The sequence below is a fragment of the Phragmites australis genome, chromosome 4, assembly GCF_958298935.1.
Source record: "Phragmites australis chromosome 4, lpPhrAust1.1, whole genome shotgun sequence".
Classification (NCBI taxonomy): Eukaryota; Viridiplantae; Streptophyta; class Magnoliopsida; order Poales; family Poaceae; genus Phragmites; species Phragmites australis.
In genome coordinates this window covers 32178559-32198765 of record NC_084924.1, presented here as the reverse complement: position 1 = coordinate 32198765, position 20207 = coordinate 32178559, and the positions used below count along the sequence as shown (strand labels likewise).

Sequence of the window (20207 nt, the reverse complement as noted above, 5' to 3'; positions counted from 1 at the left end):
TCGTGCTTTAATCTGTTCGGCGAGGTGGTCTCCTCGCACGCAAAACCCTGCCGTGTGTCTACTTTTTCCCAGAACGACAGAACGGTTTGTAGAAAGGAGTACCGCACGTGCAGTAATGTCTGACCGAAGCCCTTCATGGTGGTCGTGGTGTTCGGTCCGCTTTTAAGGACCCCGAGCACTACCGAGTCCTCGGGTGCCCTGGGTAATCCTATCGCTCGAGCTGCTCGAGTAGTCCGGAGCTCAGGCCTCGGGGGCGGGCTGTCAGTGCTCGGTCCGGCCCGTTTTAAGCCCGGGCACCACCGGACCACGAGGACTCTTGGTCACATTCTCGCCCGCACGCGTCTCCCGTCTACTAACTGAATGGTCGCAAAGTGAAAAAGTGTTCACTGGGCACGGCGTGTTCCGTACTGGATCGATCTATCTCCCGGGCAAGGAAGTCTGTGTCTTTGTTTCTTAACTTAGACAATGCGGACTCGCGAGAGCTCGAGGGCCGACTACGCCAGCAATAGCGATCGGGACAACTTCGTTCTCGGGGATGGGAAGGTCGGGAACGGCCCGACTGAGTACTCCCCGGGACTTCCAGGCAAAACATCAGAAGAAACATCAAACACTCAGAGAAATTGGAGTTGCGAGCCCAAGGAAAAGCTGCCATTATATTCACAAGATATAAACAAGGCATTTTCCAAGGGTTCACTCCTATATTTACATTCATCAAGACGACAAAAGAAAGAAAAAAGCTGCAAAAGATCTAGTCGGCGGCGGAGGCATCGGCTGAATCCTCTGAGTCGTCCCCGGGGGCTGGCGGCGGCGGCACCTCTCGCCTGAAGCTAGCCGCCACCACGGCAGCGGCACTCCGGACCGCTACCCGGGCGGCCTCTCCCTCAGCCTCGACCACTCCCTCCCGCGCCAGCTCCAGCGGGAAGTTCGGGTCCCTGCTTCAGTAGCAGGCCAGGACGTGCTCGGCCACTGCATGTGCCAAGCCACGTCCCTCCCGGGCGGCAAGTTCCTGGACCGCCTAAGGCAGGGCCTCAAGGCGCTCGCAGACCTGCTGAAGCCCCAACACTTGTCGTGCGGGGCTGTCGCTCTTCTGATCTTCAACGAGCCGCCCAAGACCACCCTTCTCTACGGCCCGCCGCATCCGCTGGAGTATATCTTCCAGCATATGCTGCAGGTTGACCCGCGAGACAAAAGCGGTCTCGAGCTTCTCCTTGGCGGCCCGCAGCTGCGCCTCAAGTCCCTGGTCCCCAGCCTGCTTCGTCTTGGCCACCATCTCGAATAAGGCGCGTTCACGAGCGGTCAGTTCCGCCTCGTGCTTCGCGTTCTCCTCCGCCCTGGTAGCAGTGGCCGCTGCCGCCGCAGCAGCCTCGCCCTCTCGACGACTCAGTTCGCCTTCTCGGCAACTCAGCTCACCCTCCCGCCGGGCAAGCACATCCTCCTGCTGGGCCACCGAATCCTCCCGAGCACCGAGATCCGACGCCGACAACTCATTGTCCACCTCCCGAAGGGAGACGTCCTCCTCCCAGCGGCGGATCTCTTCTCTGATTTTCCGGAGGTCGTCTTCCCAGCGCTGGAGGTCGGCGCGCGTCTTCTCGGCCGCGCCCTCCCGGCGGGTCAGCTCGGCTTGCCGCTCCTCCGCCGCCTGCTCCCGAGCTGCGACTGCCACCTCCCTCTCCTGCGCCTGCCCCATCCTGGCAAGGGCCTCGGCAGCTTGCTGCTTCGACGTCTCAGCCAGGCGGGCGGCGTCTTCTCGTTCCCGCGCGGCTTCTGCCCGCGCGGTCTTCAAAATTTCTTGTTCCCGCGCGGCTTCCACGCGGATGTCTTCTAGGAGCTTCTGCTCCCGCGCAGCCGCCGCACGGGCCTCCTCCTGGGCGCCCGCCAACTACGCCTTCTCCGATGCCAGGCGGGCGCGCTCGGCCTCAAGATCCCCCTCTTTGGCATTCACCGCTGTGCCCAGCCGCCCAACCGCTACCTGGACGCCTTCGATGGCGGCCAGGAAGGGGTCAGCGGGCTGGCTGGGCACTGGTGGGGCCCAGGCCTCCCTGCAGAGTGCCTCTGGGGGGTTCGAGCTCTCTGTAGGGCCCTGCACCGCCATCCGCCCCGGGCTCTGCCTGCCCGGGGTAGGCTCCGCCGGTGCCGAAGACTCGGACGGTTGCCGCGTTCCCGCATCGGCCGCCCTGTCCGCCGGCCCCGGCAAAACATCCACCTCCACCGTCATTCGCCCCGGGCTCTCTGCGCCCGGGGTAGGTTCCGCCGGCGCCAAGGATTCGGACGGTTGCTCCGTCCTCCTCTCGGCCGCCGCCTCCGCCTCTCTCCCAGTGGCCGCCACGACAATTGGCGCCACCGCCGTTCCTGTGCCCGCCTCCATCGACGCAGCCGGCGGGCTCAGCCCTGGCCTTGACGCCTGCACCTTCTCCATCGCAGTGGCGCCCGCGGCCGGCCTACGGGAGACAGATGAAAAATGTCAAAGCTTAGTTCGGGCCAGAAATGCCCAGAAAAAAGCAAGAAATGAGACTCACCGATACTGCCACTTGGCCGCTGGGAGCCTGAAGTCCGGGTCCGGCGCCGTCGGTCCGGATTCCTCCCGTCGCCTCTTCTGCTGGGGGCTTGGCGGGGCCGCTGCGCGGGCCTCGGGTGCCGCTACGCGGATCTCAGGTACCGCCGCGCGGGTCGCGGGCGCCGGCGCAGGCCCCATCCGCACCAGCCGCGGCTCCAGCACCGGGAACGCCGCCGCTGCCGTTGGCGACGGCGGAGAATCCGGCACTAGAATCAGGGCCCGGGGACGCTTTCCCCGATCTCCCGGCGCCACCTCCTCGACGATTTCAGGGGCGCCCTCCTCCCTGGCACGGCAGTTGCTGCCTACGGCGGCCCCTTCGCCAACCCACGCCGAGCTATCAGCGGCCTCCTCGCCAAGTAGTTCCTCCAGCCCGGGGAGTTCGGAGGCCTCAGGACTCCGGCTTCTCGGCCGGTCCACGGGCCCCTGGGTGTCGAACTCCGGCAGCCGCGCCATGATAGCCACCCGGTCAGGGTTGGCGCAGAGTGCCATCTCCGGCCACGGGAGTTCCGCCCGGCCCATGTCCTCCGTTCCGGTGATCACCCTTGTCATCCCCCGCAGTTCCGCCGGCCCCAGATCCCAGCTCGCGCCGATCTGGATCCTAGTGATGTCCTCCGGCCCGGTGTAGAACCAGCTCGGCCGGGCCCGTTCTCGCAGAGGTGCCAGCCGACGGCGCAGGAAGTCCACGACCACCATGACGGAGGTCAGCCCGGCCTCGCGCAGCTCCAGGATGCGCTCCAACAACGGCTTCAGCCTCGCGTCTTCTGGCGGCGGTGCCTCCCACGTCGATCGCCGAGGTTCTGCCGCCGCCTCTGGCAGTTCGAGGCGCTCGTGGGGGTCGACGTCGACGAAGAACTAGTCCCGTCGCCACTCCTCCCACTTGCTGCGCAGCACCTGGGAATGTAATGATCCCCCAGGCCGTCCCGGAGCCGAAGGTTGCAGCACCCCACGACGTCCGCCGTGGAGTGCCCCCTCTTCTTCCCCACCGGCCGAAGGATGAAGAAATGGCGAAGCAGCATCACCGACGGCGCCACCCCCACGAACATTTCGCAGAGATGCGCGAAGACCGTCAACACCACCACGGAGTTGGGGCTTAGGTGCACCAGTTGAATGCCGTACGTCTCCAGCACTTGCAGGAAGAAGGTGGAGAACGGCGGCACCAACCCCGCCGCCACAAAAGAGGTGAAGAGGACGATCCGCCCTGGGACGGTCGTCGCCGGCGTCAGGCTCACCGGCGTCACCACCACAGCACCTGCTTGCCCCTCCGGCACCAGCAGTTTTCTGATCTTGTCCGCCGCCTCCTCGTTCCTCAGACGAGACTCTGGCAAGATGCTGTCCGAAGCCTTGTCCCGGCGTCCTCCTCCAACCCTCGTCATCTCGACAAGAATGAAAGGTGTTTTGGCGGTGGAAAGAGAGAGAGAAGGAAGAATGCTTCGGTCGCCTCAGAATTTCCTAAGGGCTTCGAAGCACAAAGAGCGCAAGAGCAAGAAAGCGTAAAGAGGGGGACGGACCGATCCTATCCCCCTTTTATATCTCGAAAGTTCAAAAACTGCCGCCCAAACGGTTCGCTCGGCGAAGCGTCGCCTCGATCGGCGCAACCGCCAGGCGAATCTCCCGCCGATCGCGCAATGTCAGCGGCTGCCAGGCGTATTTTCCTCGATCTGCGCAGTGACCGCGCGTGTCGTCCGTACGGTCATCATACCCTTCGGAAGTTGTGTGGACACGCGTCCATTCATTTTCCCGTTGGGGCGTACTTGAGGTCTGGGTCCGTAAGGGCCACCTCTCGAAAGCCTGTCACATGGCGTCTGCGCCAGCCTCGGCCTCGGCCGCGACAAAGGGCCCATCCGCCGTCTCCGTCCCGTCGCCTACCAATGGGCCCGGGGGCTACTGTCGGTATATCAGGAACCAGGGGTCCCTGAGTCCCGAGACCGGGCCGGCCATCCGCCACGCGTCACCATTCCGTGAGGTCCACCCTGCAAGATAAGAAGAAGCTAAGTCCCGGGAGAAGGTGCTCGGGGCCGCCGCCTCTGGTTCCCGAGCACCCCAGTTCCCCGATGATCCGCAGAGTCCAAGTACCGGGAAGGAAGTACTCGGGAGGGTTCTCGCCTACCCCCGAGTACTGTAGTCCCCCGATGATCCAAACAGCCAAGTGCTCGGGAGAGAGTGCTCGGGGCTGCACGTCGCAGCCCTCGAGGACTCGGTTCCCCAAAGATCTCACCCAAGTGCTCGGGAGAGAGTGCTCAGGGCTGCACGTGGCAGCCCCCGAGGACTCGGTTCCCCGAAGGTCTCACCCAAGTGCTCGGGAGAGAGTGCTCGGGGCTGCACGTGGCAGCCCCCGAGGACTCGGTTCCCCGAAGGTCTCACCCAAGTGCTCGGGAAAGAGTGCTCAGGGCTGCACGTGGCAGCCCCCGAGGACTCAATTCCCCGAAGGTTCGCGCAAGATCGTCCGACGACCCGAAGGGTCCCATCGTCGGGGTGTCAGCCAGTCAAAGGCCTAATGCCGCATTTAATAGGCACGCGCGGCCTGACATCCTGACACTCTCAGCTACCCACGCCCTAGTGTCAGACCCTGCCATGCTCTGGCAGGGGGGCGTGGGTCCATTAAATGCACGGGTCCCATCCCGTTTCACCCGGGTGCCTCGGGATAGCGTTGCCAAAATCGAAGTGCTCCGCCTGCCACCCTGCCCTGGCAGAAGAACAAGACAGGGTGGGCGCACCGGGCACCTCTGTGGCTGCCCGGTGGGCCCTCTTAATGGCGCCAGAGGACATCCACAGTGGCGGGTGGTCAGATGCACGCCGTAATTTTCCACCGCCCCTGTCACTTCGCCAAGACGGAATGATGACGCCTTTCTCCGTGGCGCCTTGGCGTTCGCGCCCCCTCTTTCCCATTCTGGATAAGTCGAGGTCGGCGTGCCTATAAAAGGAAAGGATGGAGAACTCAAGAAGCACCCGAAGCTCTCGGTAGACAGACCGAAAACGAGGTGAACAAGGCAAGAAAGCCCCGACAACCCTCAAGAAGCACCCAAAGCCCAGATCAAAAGGCGAAGAACATCACAAATAAGCTCAAGCCAAGCTAGAACACGAGAGCCTCAAGCTCTCTGTAGACAGCTCACCCCTGTAACCAGATACATCCTTGAAGAATTCCCTTCAAGGAGAGATATAACACTCACACAGGAGTAGGGTGTTACGCCCCGTGCGACCCGAACCTATCTAAACCCTGGTGCACCCATCTTTCTTGCACTAGGTCGATCATCTCCCACCACCAGCCACTGCATTTATTTCCGTTCCCATTTATTTCCCAGACAAGCTCGTTCAGGATCATTCCCCCGGCCGAATCTTTAAAAAGGGGTCTCTCTGGATCCCTGCGACAGGAGTTCATCCTCCAACAATGCAGATGATGACACTGGCTCGTTTGGCTCGTGAGCTGCTCACGAGATGGCTCTTATCTAAAAGAGCTAAAACTCTGGCTCGGCTTGTTAGATTTTGGAACGAGTCGAGTCGAGCCAAACATGAGCTGAGCTGGCTCAAAAGCTTTGAGCTTTTCATCCAGCCCTAGCTCTGGTCATCATGAGAGCAAAAAGTAGCAATCCTGCCCATGCGAGTGGCTCGTGGAAACGAGGGTTTAACTCCTTAATCATGTGGATGCTCTGGGCACATAAATTAAGCAACTGCAAAGGTATCTAATACATGTATTGAGTAAGTAACAAATTATCGTGGCAATTAAAAAGCACATATAATTATGGTAACTACTGCCCTGTGAAAATCATCATTCCCTTATGGTTCTCGTCGTACCGCTGCTGAAGAAGCTCAGAAAGACCACCATGAGCCATGACATTGATTTCAAGCTTCATGGTTCAATAAAAATATCTTCTGTGATGCCAGTATCATACGATATATTACAAAATAAGTAGTATAACTAATAGATGAATAATAATTTAGAATATAAACTATGTCTACGAATAACTTCATAAAACAAACTAAATTGCAACAACTCTAATACAATAGAGTACGATAGTGGTCTAATAGTTTACTATCGAGTCGGGCAAGTCCTCCTATCATGGCCTCAATCATTGTCATAAGGGTACCATGGTACTTGGCGCTCAGAAATGTGGCATCCGCGTATGCAACCGGCCTGCAATGTTTGAAAGCTTCGATGCATTGTCCAAAGGACCAGAATAACCTAATAAGGTATCAGCTAGTGCTGTTGTATGACCTATCATCTAGCTTGATCAACTCATTCGCCATGGCCCATCGAGTCTCTAGATTCAACATGACAATCTTCTGTAGTAGCCTTGGAGTATAGTTGTAAGACTCTTCAAAGCTTCCAAACAGCATCTTCAACGTCATCTGCTTTGCTCACCACGTGGTGTTGTAATTGATCAGAACACTCGTTTTAGTTTGCACCTCCTCCATAATCAATTTTGATGACAAACATATGTTTGTGCCAACAACGGTGATGAGGAGTTAGGCTAGGAAACTCGTATCAACAGCATGGCTCACATTCCTAGTAGCCTCTTCGCTACATCTATGTGGGGTGTATCTACTTATTATAAAATAATTCTTATATTTCGGCTTATGTGCTCGTACGAAGTAAGAAAAATTGGATGCTTGATACACCTGATCTCATACTTTGTAGGGTTAGACCAGACGTACTTGTGATCCCTTCTTGTGATTACAACATAGTTACTAATAAAGCGGATGACCTCCTCTATGTTACGAAACTATTGTCTGATCTAGATGTCGCTATTCTGGTATCCCCATATAGATAAAGTGTTATACACAATGAGGGCACAATCCAGCAGCCCAGCATCACAAAAGTACTGGATCACCGACACCGGGTCATCATTGTTAGCGGCTTCTTTGTCATGTCCCAATTCCTTAATCATGTCATTAAGCATAAACATGCATTATGAGCATTATGTTTAATTGTTGAATGCTTATTAAAAAAATTCTTTTGGCGATTTAACGTTTGCGAAGTGTGATGAAAATACCAACTTCATAGTTTTATTTTAGTTAAGTCTCGCATAGGCCTTGCGGTTGAAACCATTTAAAATGGGTTCATCTCATTTCAAGATCGCTACACAAAAATTCTTAGATTTTTCGGAGCACCAGAATACCTTTCGTGGATTTAAGGGGAGAGAAGGAATAGAAATGAGTTTTAGCTGAAATAGGCTTGCTTCACTTACAAGTAGGACCCACCTTGGGCTGGCCCACCCCCTCCTTTTCCCTCATCAGCAGCCCCACCTCCCTCTCTCTCCCTCACTCACTCTCCTCTCCGTCCCCCACACCCAAGACAGCAGCAAGAGTTGCTGGTCTCTTCTCTCCTCTCAAGCACTCTCTCCGTTTCTCTCCGTTCTTTCACAAAAATCTCACTGAAGGAGCAAGAAATGAGGTTTGCATATCACTCTATGACATTCCACACCTATCTAGCTCTCCATCTATCTAATTCTTACTGACATGCATAAAGGTTTGGAGGATTGCAATCAAATTTGTCACCCTTGTTGTTATGCAACTTTCAACAAGTTTGCTCTCCCTTCTCCAAGTGTTCTCCTTTGGTTCTTCCCCAAATCGACGTCATCAAGCCTTGGCAAAGGACCTTGGGTAAGTACGCTAGGGTTTCTATGATAGCATCGCAAGTTTTAGCTTGGTTTTGGTTGAATTTGTGGATAGCAATGGAAGATTAGCAAAACAATGTCGTGTTCTTCAGGCATTAGAGATGGAAAGAAGATTTGGATAAGATAGCTAATAAATCGAGGGTGTAGAGTGAGTGTATTAGGTTTAGAACTAATGTATTAGTGCCATTGCATATTTATGTGGTTTAGATTTCAACATGTAAGTCGATTAAATCGACAAATCATCGCGAACAATTATTCTGCAGAACTCTAGAGAGTTCGAATAAAAATTCGGAGAGTTCGGATATCATAGAGAAAATCCAAAAACCCAGAGAGTCCGCAGAATTATGTGGAGACTTCGGAAAATTCGGAGGGTCCGGAGAATTATCTAGAGACTCCGCAATTCGGAGAGTTCAAATAATTATCTGGAGACTCTACAACCCGAAGAGTCCGAAGAAGTGCCCAGAGTCTCCGGTCTCTTGTAATTTTCTGACGTTGTTAGATCACAAAGTTTGTTAATTCTTCACATGTCTTACACTTTTAGCATATTTTTTTGCATATTGTAGCATATATTATTGCACTTTATTCATACTCATTTCATTTGTTCTTCTTTAGTGAGTGAAGAACCGGCACGTGACGCAGGCGCGGTTGAAGACGATGGCAATCTCCCCGATTTCTGCGAGTGTTGCGCGGGTAGCATTAGACAGTCACCTGAGCAATAAGGCAAGAATCTAAGCATTTTCATCCCATTACTTTGGATCATCTATCATGTAAATTGATAAGTTATGCTTTATGTATGTTGCATGTAAATAAGTCAAGTGTCGGGTTGATATGGGTAGATCCTATTTGTTGCATTGCCCTTCCTTGACACTGTTTATCGCTTGATCCTTGGTAACCTAGGTGGTTCATGTCAGGTAATGATCTAACATAAATGAATGTGTTATGCTTAGGTCGGCGTAGGTCGTCGGTAGAAGTTGAGCGATGGCTCACTATATTTCAAAAAATAATAATGATGGAGGATGATGGGAAGTATGAGATCGTGAGGATGGTACGAGGTCCGGGCAAGCAATAGGGATAGCTCGAGAAGGGAGTCTCAGAAGCTATAGGCCCACTTGAATCGATTAAGCACCGTCTGTTATTGCAGTTGGCTCTAGCACTTATCCGTACTTACCACGTATCTGTATATGGGACGGATGAACCGAATACCTTATATAGCTATGATCTTTGGCGTGCTAGTCTCAAGTGTTGTCAGCATAATATACTTGGAAGGGGTATCTAGTTTGCTCAGGGAGTAGTTCTAGATGATCCTCGCATACCGAGGCACATGTCCAAACGGTTGGGCTTATTTGGGAAAGGTTGACATGAGTACCTTTTGTGTAGACTTGTGTGGTCACGCAAGCCAAATAATCTTCAAGTTGTGTGAGTAAATAGGTACTCCCCTGTATAAAACAATTCAAAATACCACACTCTCGGTCATGAGCATGCTTTTGTCCATTTGTAGTAGTCATAGAGTTACGAGTGTGGATTGATGTGGTTGATGGTTTGAGATGTGCTTTACAGATTTTAGTCATATGGTTCCTTTTACATTATGTTCTGTTGATGTTTACGGTCTAGTATGTTACTTTGGTCAGGTGTAGATGCTGACATATGTGTATGTTAAATTTGCTTTCGCATATGAAATTTACTTAATCATATGGCCACATCCTTATTAACATCCAAATACATAATCCTTAGAGTTGAGCTATTTATAAGTGTCTATTATGAATTAAGTCTTGCGAGTACGTTCATACTCATGCTGCTATTTCAGGTGCTACCGGCAAGGAGGAGTTGGTCTTTGGTTACTTCATGTCTGTCGAGGGTAGTGGCGGGCATGAGTAGATAGCTACTCGGAGGTCGTACTTTTGTGATGGAGTCTAAGGGCATATGACTCTATCCTTTTTTTATATAGTCTTTAGTCTTCTGCTGCGTAGTTTTTTTGTTGGTTAGGAGTTGAGTCGGTTTTTATCTCCTCTTAGCTCTCTTTTGCTGTAAATTATAATAACTTGGTAAATACTTAAGAACTTATAATCTAATGTTAATTACTCGCTCTTTATTAAGCTATGTTGTGACGTTAAACGTTGGAAATACATGTGTTCCGATCATGGGCATAAAACACGTGCTGGGACTATCGGGATGGTATTCCGATTAGTCATGAGAGTCATGATTAAGGAAATGATCGACTTAATGACTAATTGAAATACTGTTTAGACGGTTTCTCACATTCTTCATCCCTGCTACCACCGGTTTCATCATCCATGCATCATGCATCTACCTCAAAGGGTCCACTCTAGCTTCCTTCGTACCGAAACTGTCCTCCCCAACATTCCCTCACTCCTCTTCATGCATCACCTGCTAGCGTGATCCTTCCACACTGGTCACTATATCAGCTTGCACTAGTCGTGGCATTATATTTATCTACACCCCATTTCAAAGTTCTCCTCTAATGCCTTGTGTGAGTACAAAGCCCATCGTTGTCCATTCTCATCTCGAATAACATATGGATAACAATCAAGCTATTTGGAACAAGCGGTGGCCGCACACCCTCTACGACAACAGTACGGGACTGCTGATTCACACACAAAAGGCTCATAACATATTATTTCAGACCATATATGTCAATAGATAGCTCAACCGGACTCTCTATATGCTGGTAGTTATGAATTGTTACGAGTCTCCTGTATAAAACAGCTAGACATTCTCCATAATAAATATAGATAGTCATATTGTATCTGGTAAACGTATATGTAATAAAATAACTACTTAGATGTATGTGCGATATATAATTAATTACGCCTCACGATAAATAATAAGTAAATTAACAATGTAAATTAAATAGTACAACACTTAACAATGTTAAATATTTAAGAAATTAACAATACTAATTAAGTCATCAATATTGAATTCAAATGAAATAATTAATATTTAAAAATGAATTGAAATATTTAATAAGCATTAACTAAGTATTAATATACAACTATTGTGATTAAATATTTAATAAACATTAAAAGTAATAATAAATATTTATTGAATAACTATTACATAAATATTAAACAATAGGAATCCTAGAATAATTAATAAATAATAAATAGTTATTAAAAATCATAATTAATATTTAAAGTTACGTATCATAATTATTTACAACCATTAAATAAATTTGCAGTACCCTATTTAAATAATTCGATTAATCAATATTTAACCTAAGTGATTAAGCTAATTAATCAAATTAGTTGAATTAAACTAATTAATTTGATTGATCCTTAACTCTAATAACTCTGATTAAATTACATAAATGCTCTAATTATACTGATTAATGATATTCATACAATTATACACAGAAAATAATCTACTTATACTGATTAATAAAATTTATATTATTAAACTAAGTAAATAATCTAAATACATTGATTAATCAAATTCATATAATCAAACTAAACGAATAATCTAAATACTCTAATTTATTAACTTAATATGATTAAACAAATATAATTGAACAGATTAAACAATCTATTTACAATTACTACTACGAATCTAAGTATTAATTAAATATGTAATCTAAATACTTACTATAACTAAAGGGAGCGCTCTTGAAGTGTTCAACTCACGCTGCTGCTTCTCGTGTTGCTCCTCTCTTGTTGTTCCCCCTCTCCTCAGATGCTGCTCCACTTTTCCTTAGGCTGATACTCCTTAGCTCAAGATAACTCTTATTTTATAGCGGGAAAAGTAATATCACGTGACACATGATAACAAAAGCAGTCGGAGCACGCACCACCAAAAACTCCACGTGAACAATACACAAAGCAACACTCAGGCTACGATATTTTCAACACCTCATATATCGAATACTGCATTATACATCGTATTTGACATATGAGCAGCCAAAAACACTCGGATGCTTTTTTATGTACCGTGTACCCAAAACTTTCAATAAATAAAATATCAATACACATATTATATTTATAAATACAATAATATATTATCTATTTTTATAATATATGTTAGGTATGTTATCTATTTTATCAATCAATCCTGTCCTTTTTTTTAAAGAAGGCTGCTCCTTCAGCGGTCGCTGGAATCACAACCATCACATTCCAACCGGGGAAACCAGCAGACATTTGTCCATCACTCTGCTGTTAACCAAGCGTTTCCAGCCAATTATCAACGCATCCAGTGAGAGATGGTGGAAACTGCACAAACAAGACCAGTACACGGTAGGATTCGAGCATCCAACACAGCATTGCAGACAAGTTCAAGCAACACCATTCAGCTACTAGATACAATACATCAACCAAAAGTACATGTAGTCAAACCTTGCTAACATTACAAGCATAATCCCATCCTACATACACCATCCATTTGACACAGCAGCAGAGGTAAACGCAAACCCGACGCGACGAGCTGCGGGCTGCAGCAAAGCTCCAGCAGCCCGGAGCTGCCCTACGCACATAGGAGCCTACTGAGACAGCACAACACCAACAGATTCAACACCTTCTACAGAGACCATACATGCCTCCAGCCCTCCACATAGTAGATAGACTCCACATAGTAGATAGAAAACACTACAAATAGCGGCATCTACATTATATCACAGTAGAGGTACGGTAAGATATCCCTTGACTTTGTCCATTTCCCTCTTGATATGTCTTCTCTCCTCCATCTCAACCTTGTGAAGTAGATGCTGTTGGCCAAGGTGCAAAAAGGAGTGTGCGCATGTCGCGGGCTCACACTTCGAAGGGAGGAGGGTGGCTGGTTGTCCCCGGTGGTGTTGCCCTCTCGTATGCATCCGAAGATGATTTCCTTCTGAAGCGACCACCTGGTGAATTCAGTCCTCAAGGTTAGGGAAGATAATGAACAGAATGCAAAAGATGATACTGATAGCATTCCGAAATATTACAAATCTACCAATACAAACTGGACATACATGTCATTCGCGTTAATACATGTGATAAGGTCAGTGCTCGCTGTTCCAAAGAGTGGATAAAAATAGCAACATCAACAAGGGAAAATATAATATTACTGAAGGTCCATGTTACTCACATTAATAGATGTGATCTACTCACTGCTTGCTATTCCATAGTGTGGATAAAAATAGCAACATCAACAAAGGAAAATATAATTCCAAATAAGAATTTGCCAAACCAAAATGCGGTTGTGCATTTTAAAACTGGAATAAATACACTGAAACGATTACAAGCATCCTTCTTTGTGTGATGGATCTAGACACCCATCCACTGTTTAATTTATAGTACTAATTTACAGAAGAAGGCACCTCAATAAATTATTATGTTTAAGGTAGAATAACTGCAAAAGAAGACATAAATCCATATCAAAATATCAGCTTCAGTAGTCATTTGGATACCAGGGTTTGATGACAGGTTTGTGAAGAAAATGTTCTTTTGTGACTCGCTAACTAATTCGCGACCCCTTTTGAAATGGTGGCTACCTTCTAGACATGACATTAAGTCTTCAGCTCTAAAATCATTAACAAAACATCTACTGGCGGCTTAAATTATGCCAAGACCAGAAAGACAACTTCTCATGTATAGAATGAATTAATATCAATCCTGTATATACTAGATAAAGCAGGTCCATACGTAATAGTACAGACCAAACCTATCATTGGTTAAATAACAGAAGGAAACCCCGTATTCCCTTTGAAGTCTACCCCACGGCAACAGCTATGACAGTTGTTATGTTTACCCGAAAGTTGCTGCGTTTCAGGACACAAATGATAACTTATCAAATAATCAATACGATAATATCCAGCCACGAATCCAGGATAGCGACCCGAGAGATAAGAGCACCCACTGGGATGCAATGTCCAAAACGCCCCCGCCCAGTACGCCCCATCTAGACGCTTCCGAACTGGGCGACAAAACCACGCAAGCGAAAGCTGGTCACGACGTTTCCAATAAGTCACGGGTACGCGCCCTCAAAATGACCAAACTGCCCCTACCAGGAAAAAACCTGCTCCTACCGGGAAAAAACCTAGTTAATGCATAGGGGAGTGCGGACTCTCGGGGCACTCACCGGCGCCGGCGAACGGCGAGATGGGCGGCGTGGACCCTAACGGCGAGGCCGGCGGCGTGCTGGCCGCGCTCCTCGGCGACGCCGGGCACCCTGGGGGCCGCTTGATCATGATGCTGCGCGTCACCTTGACCGGCGTCTCCTCGCTGCCGGACGCCGGCAACGGTGGAACGAACGCCGCCCCGTCCCCGGCCGGATCTACACGATCAACGCAATCCAAAACCGAGTCAGATCGTAGGGAAACACGGTGAACTGCTGCGAGGGGTATAGGTGTAATTTTCCAGCGGCAATCATCCAACTCACCATTGATCTTGACGGCGGCGGGGCGCGCGGCCTGCTTGCGTAGGCGGCCGAGGCCGGTGTCCGGGCGGGGCCCCGCGACGGTGTCATCCCACAGCTTGTCGAGGAGGCCCATCGCTCTCCGCGCCGTAATCACCAAACTGCCACTGAGAGACCGATCTGATGAGCAACCTTCCCACTACCCAAGTCTTCCGGATCTGAGCGAGGAGGAGAGAATTGTAGCGGGCAGGGCTTATTTATAGAGCAGTGGGGTGTTGCGATGGTTATCACACATCCTAGACCTGGTCCATGGTCAATAGTACGGCTGTAGGTGGGCTCCACAGAGGTATTGCGGGGGTGCACGTCAGTCGTGCCGGGTTGCGGGGCGGAAGGGAGGACGTGGCGCGAGCGGCACGGGTGTGGATAAGATCGATGGGGGCGGGCACGTGGGGTGGCCCACTTGCCGGCCTGTGGAATGGAGGGGTATTTTCGGGGCGGGCACGCCGCCGGCCCATCCCCGGAAGAAGAGCGGTATTCTTCTGTTCTTTTCTCTTATCTTTAATAATTTATTTTAAAAAAAATAAAAACAAAAAAAGAATTTTATTATAGAGAGAATAACTTTAAAAATCTATTTATAACAGAAACAGTAAAAAAATATTAAAGTACAGAAGAGAACCAGAATCCCTCTCATCTACTAAGGAAACTCATCTACTAAGGAAATCTTGGATGATCGGACGCACAATAAACGCTTTGAGAGGGCTCGACGTAGCTTCTGCCATGTGGGCCGTGCCTGTGCATGCCTGCTCAACCACGGTTCAGTCAAAACCGTTCAAAGCACAGGTATACGGCGCGTGAATAGTGATGTTATTAGTGGCACGTAGTTATATTCTGCGTGAGCAGTAAAACGTACGAACGGTTTGGCTCAAAACAAAGCCCTAATGCACGGGACATATATTGCATGGTGCAACACCGATTAAAAAACGGCCATAATGCATGGGGCATAGGTTCGTGCGTTGGTGGCACTATGATCGGCAGACTTGCCGTGGAACCAACACGCGAGAACGCGAACGCGATACTAGTGCGATGGTGCTCGCTAGTGAGAAGCAACCGGTAGGAAGCACGGTTCACAAATACAACGGTGACCGTCTAAAAATCACGGTTACCGAACTTCTCGATCCGATCCGGTCCGGTTTTAAATGGTAACCGAATTTGAATTTAAAAAATTTGGAAAAAAAATTTAAAAAAAAATAGACACAATTCTAAGACCTTCTGTGAAATTTTATTTCAAAAATAATGTCGTTTGCATCATATTCTATAGGGAGGAAGTTTAAAAAAATAAAAAAATTTGAAGCGTGCGGCTCAGTTATTAACTCATGTTAAGGAAAAGTGTAACATGCAAACACATATTTTTCTTGTGTAAAACTTATTTTAAGATAATCTTTAAAATTGATTTGACTTTATTTAGAGTTTTATTAATTTCTCTATGATTTTTACAAAGTTCACAAGCATAAAGTGAATATGTTAAGAAACAACACTGTAATTAACTTTTTCATATCTACTATTATTTTTTCTACGTAAATCATAGTATAAATAAGCTAATAAAAGTGGTTTTACTAATTTTTAAGGTGTGATGGGTCAGTTATGAATTAATCTAGTCGTAACACATTTACACAATTATGCATGTTACAATAACTAATTCATGAGTTCATGTATTTTTAAAAGACATAGGATCATGTAAGAAGATTAAAAAAATTAGTTTCATGATTTTTGGATTAGCAAAGAGTAAACTATGCATTTAACTTGATTTAAAAAATACAATTTCTCACAGAAAATTTTGAACTTTTTTATGAGTATAAATACTTTTATCATGTAGATCATGTCACAAGGAAACCAACAAAATTTGTTTCACTTGATTTGAAGCTCAGATGAATTAGTTATTGATTTTAGAAGATTGAGATAATTTTTGGGTTTTTTTAACTTCACTGAAAATCGAGAAACCCTCTCGATAAATCGAGAAAACCGAGCGGTTACTGATAATGCGGAAAATTCGACGCTCGATAAATCGCAAAACCGCTCGGTAACCGGTCCAAACCAACGGGTTACCGAACGGCTAAAATCGCGATTTTTTTTCCAATTTTCAAATTTTGCCAAATAAATTTTCTCTGAATTTTTTTAAAATTTTGACCGGTAACCGCGGTTATCGCGAATTTTCGGTTACCGCCAGAGCTTGGTAACCGAGCTCTGGTCGGTAACTTTAATCCTAGTAGGAAGTTGGATTCTCGGTATAGTAACTTTTATTCCTCTAGATAGTCTCGTGTATTTATGAATTATAATAGAAGAATAATATGCTCGTTGTTTATAGGGTTTGAGGTTTCGTGAATTTCTTTACTACGTGTGTATATATCATAAGTCTAACGTGTGCTTTAGAATATGTGAGTATGTATATGTAAAATATGGTGTGTGTTTGAGCATGTATGCATTTAAATACTCCAACTTATACTTAGTGTTGAGGGTTTAAAAAAACTTTGACGCGAGAACGAGGGTTCACCTATTTTACTACCAGCACTTGTACTCCGCAGATGGTCATAACTGATGCTTAGAAATACGGACAATGTACCTGTAGTCTGTAGATGAGGTACGTACTACCAATGGCACTGGGTGACCGGCACCCCTACGGGGTGGATGGATGGAATCATGAACGACTTGCATACAGGACGCACGAGGCAGAGAGATCGGGGCTGTGAGGGAGTCGTGCTCAGGGGTATACCTTGAATCTGATGCGATCCGAGTGTTTGACGGTGGAATTTTTATATTTCGACTCTTTTTAAAAACATATTTTATAAATAGATTCTTATAAAAATTATTTTAGAAAGTAGATTCTTTTGCAGGACTCTATAATATTTAACTACAGTGCTATAACAATTAACGTCATGATCACTGTCACGTATAATCTTCTATGTTATGCTTACAAGATCATCGTGCTATTAAACAACAACGGTGCTAATAAGTATGATATTGTAAAAAAGTCTATTTTTAATATTGTTTCCCGTATATTCATGTGTAAAAAAGTTTTGAAAAGACCTAGAATCTAAAAATTCCATGACGGATCCTGCTCTCTATAACCACACCGCGCGCACGGCTCACAAGAAGCAGACTGTACAAAGAGCTTGGTTGGACGATTGAGGTGGGGATTGATGCCATCGGCCGAAGCGGTCAGCTCCACCGTTCCCAGTCCAGCTTGCTGGTTCGGTCGAGCGAGTCCGTTTGTCGTGCCACAGACGGAAGATATCGCGGCGATACACCCTTACGCCTGCGGTCGCTTCGTTGCAACTTGCAAACAAGGAAAGCGTTTGCTTCAAAAGAAAAAAACAAGGAAAAGCCTTTCCACCCACTTGCGGCAATGGGCAACACAAATGTACGCCCTTTTTCTTATTGCGCAATGGAGCAATAGAAAATCCACCACCATTTTTTTTTTTTTTTTTGTCGTTCCTCCATGGGCAGAAAATCCATCACCACTACTTTGGTGCCTAGCCTTATTTTACCGTACCAAATTATCAGTACTACCAACAAACATAGCAAACTTGATGCTTCTTTGTATTCTCTCTATGAAAATAGAGGCACAAAGCTTTTACATGTTCGTGAAAAAAAAAAATCAGACAAAAGGAGCTCGACCAATGTGGAAGTGATCTTCCAGCTGGACATTATTTTTGTACAGTTAAGTTATGTAGTTTCTTGTAAGTCGTGTTAGACCACATTTATTTTTTATTTTGATTATGAATTCTAGCTTAAAAGAAAAAGTAAAAATAAACGGTTACAATATAAAAGTTAATTATCATAATTCACGGATCAAATTGTACTATAAATATCACACCCGAGTTCTCTCATAAGGGTTAAAAAAATAAAATAATAATAATATCCCTCTCACTCTCCTTCTCTCTCCGCGTGACCCGGTGCCGCTCTTGCTTTGTGCTGCGCCGTCCTGTCGCCGTGCGTCGCAAGCAAACCTCGCGCCCCGTGTCGCCCCCTCGTGCCCTGTGCCTCGCCTCATCTCGCACCCCGTGCAGCCGCCGTCTCCCCTCCTATAAATATGAATAGTGCCACTTATTTTCCCCCTATCCACACAATACCACCTCTCTCCCTCACTGACAGGTGGGCCCAGTCAAGCCACTGAGCCGAGTCGACCCCGAGCCGAGCCGATTCCAAAACTGGAATATTCCAATAATATTATCTCATTTTCCTTTTTCCTGATTTTCTCTCCTAGTAAAACTTCCGAAACCCGTTTCTCCTCCGTCCTAACTCCGTTTTCGACGATTCTTCTACCGATATTCATCTAAATTCGAGATCTATCCAATCATGTCAATTCCATAATTTTTGTAATTTAATTGGTTTTTAATATAATCATTTGATTGATTGTTTATGTGTACACTTTTGTCGTATGTTGCGTTTGTTAGAGGAAGGCACGTTCGAGGAAGACCCAGAGGATCCGGAGTTTGAAGAAGGAGCGTACGAGGACTTCAACGAAGGCAAGTCTTACACCGTTGATCATGTTGATCCTATGTTTTCAAATACAACCCGTAGAGTCATTGTTCAAATTATAGGGATATGCACGCTTAGGTTAATGACTGTAATTTTAAAGAATATGCTAATATAGTTATGACCTAGCTTGTTTATGCTATGCCTTGATATTGTTATCTTTATTCTATTAAAACCCTAGAAGGTCCCCAACATCAACTATAATGATTATTTGGATGAATGCTTATTTACTAGCATGCTTAGGATTACTTTGCTCAAAAGAAAGAACCAGGATATGTACATAAGTTAATCATGCATTTTCAAAAATGTGAAGTGTTGTGTGCTTGGTGTGTGTGCATATGAGATTTGTGTTCCTGGAGAACTCTAATGTGTTGTTAGCGGGGGTGAGTAAGGTACCCTACAAAGGTGGGAACTACCTTGGAGCAAGGTTCGACTTTGTGGTGTTCTTACTGGGAGACACTTGCCTCGGTCGTATAAGGACCGGTTTGCTGTAACATCCTACCTAGCATTCAGTCGTACAACCACATGACCTAAATGGGCAGGACTTGACCCAACCCCTCTAACTTAGTTCGGTACCCACTCGGAGGCCGGTAGTGGCAATAGGAACCAGGAGAAGACTTGGGTAGTACGTAGCCCAAGGTCCGGTTGGTGATATTGTTAAGCTATGTCAGAGCCTTGGGATTGCTAAGTGGTCTTTCTCGTGGATCTTCTAAGGCCTCTGGTATCTTGGTGTCCCATGGGTGGATATTGTAACTACGTTGTGAGGTCGTTGCGTCTCGTTATGACAGTTTCACCAGTTGCTAAGGTTAGAATCTGTGCATATCTTGTGGGTAAAGTGTACAATCTCTGCAGAGTGTTAAACCTATTCGGATAGTCATGTCCTCGGTCAAGGACATGCTATGGTTCGGTCACAATGATTAGCTTTTCAGCGTAAGTACCTCCTTGGCGTGTGAGTGGGCAGTGTGCTCGTGTTTTCAAAAAGGGTTGGCTATGTGCCTTGAATATCCTAGATTGTGTGTCCACCGACAAAAGAAGTGTAGGAACTAGTAGGATGAAAGTATCTCCCTCAGGACCGACGACCCCCATAAGCTCGACTTATGTGTTATCCTCAAAATACTTTTAAGATAGTCGTTACAAATTGAACCTTACATCAAAATTTAGCTTTCTGC

General features: G+C 47.0%; 1 protein-coding gene across 1 annotated transcript; it reads right to left on the bottom strand.

The window, feature by feature from the left end:
* Window positions 1–12720: 12720 nt before the first annotated feature.
* Window positions 12721–14743, bottom strand: LOC133916133 (dormancy-associated protein homolog 3-like). The gene is made up of 3 exons (XM_062359658.1): window positions 14530–14743; window positions 14230–14424; window positions 12721–13012 (listed from the first exon to the last, which is right to left on the bottom strand). Exons 1-3 carry the CDS (start codon window positions 14639–14641, stop codon window positions 12921–12923), a joined length of 399 nt encoding a protein of 132 aa, XP_062215642.1. The 5' UTR covers window positions 14642–14743; the 3' UTR covers window positions 12721–12920.
* Between the last annotated feature and the right edge of the window lie 5464 nt (window positions 14744–20207).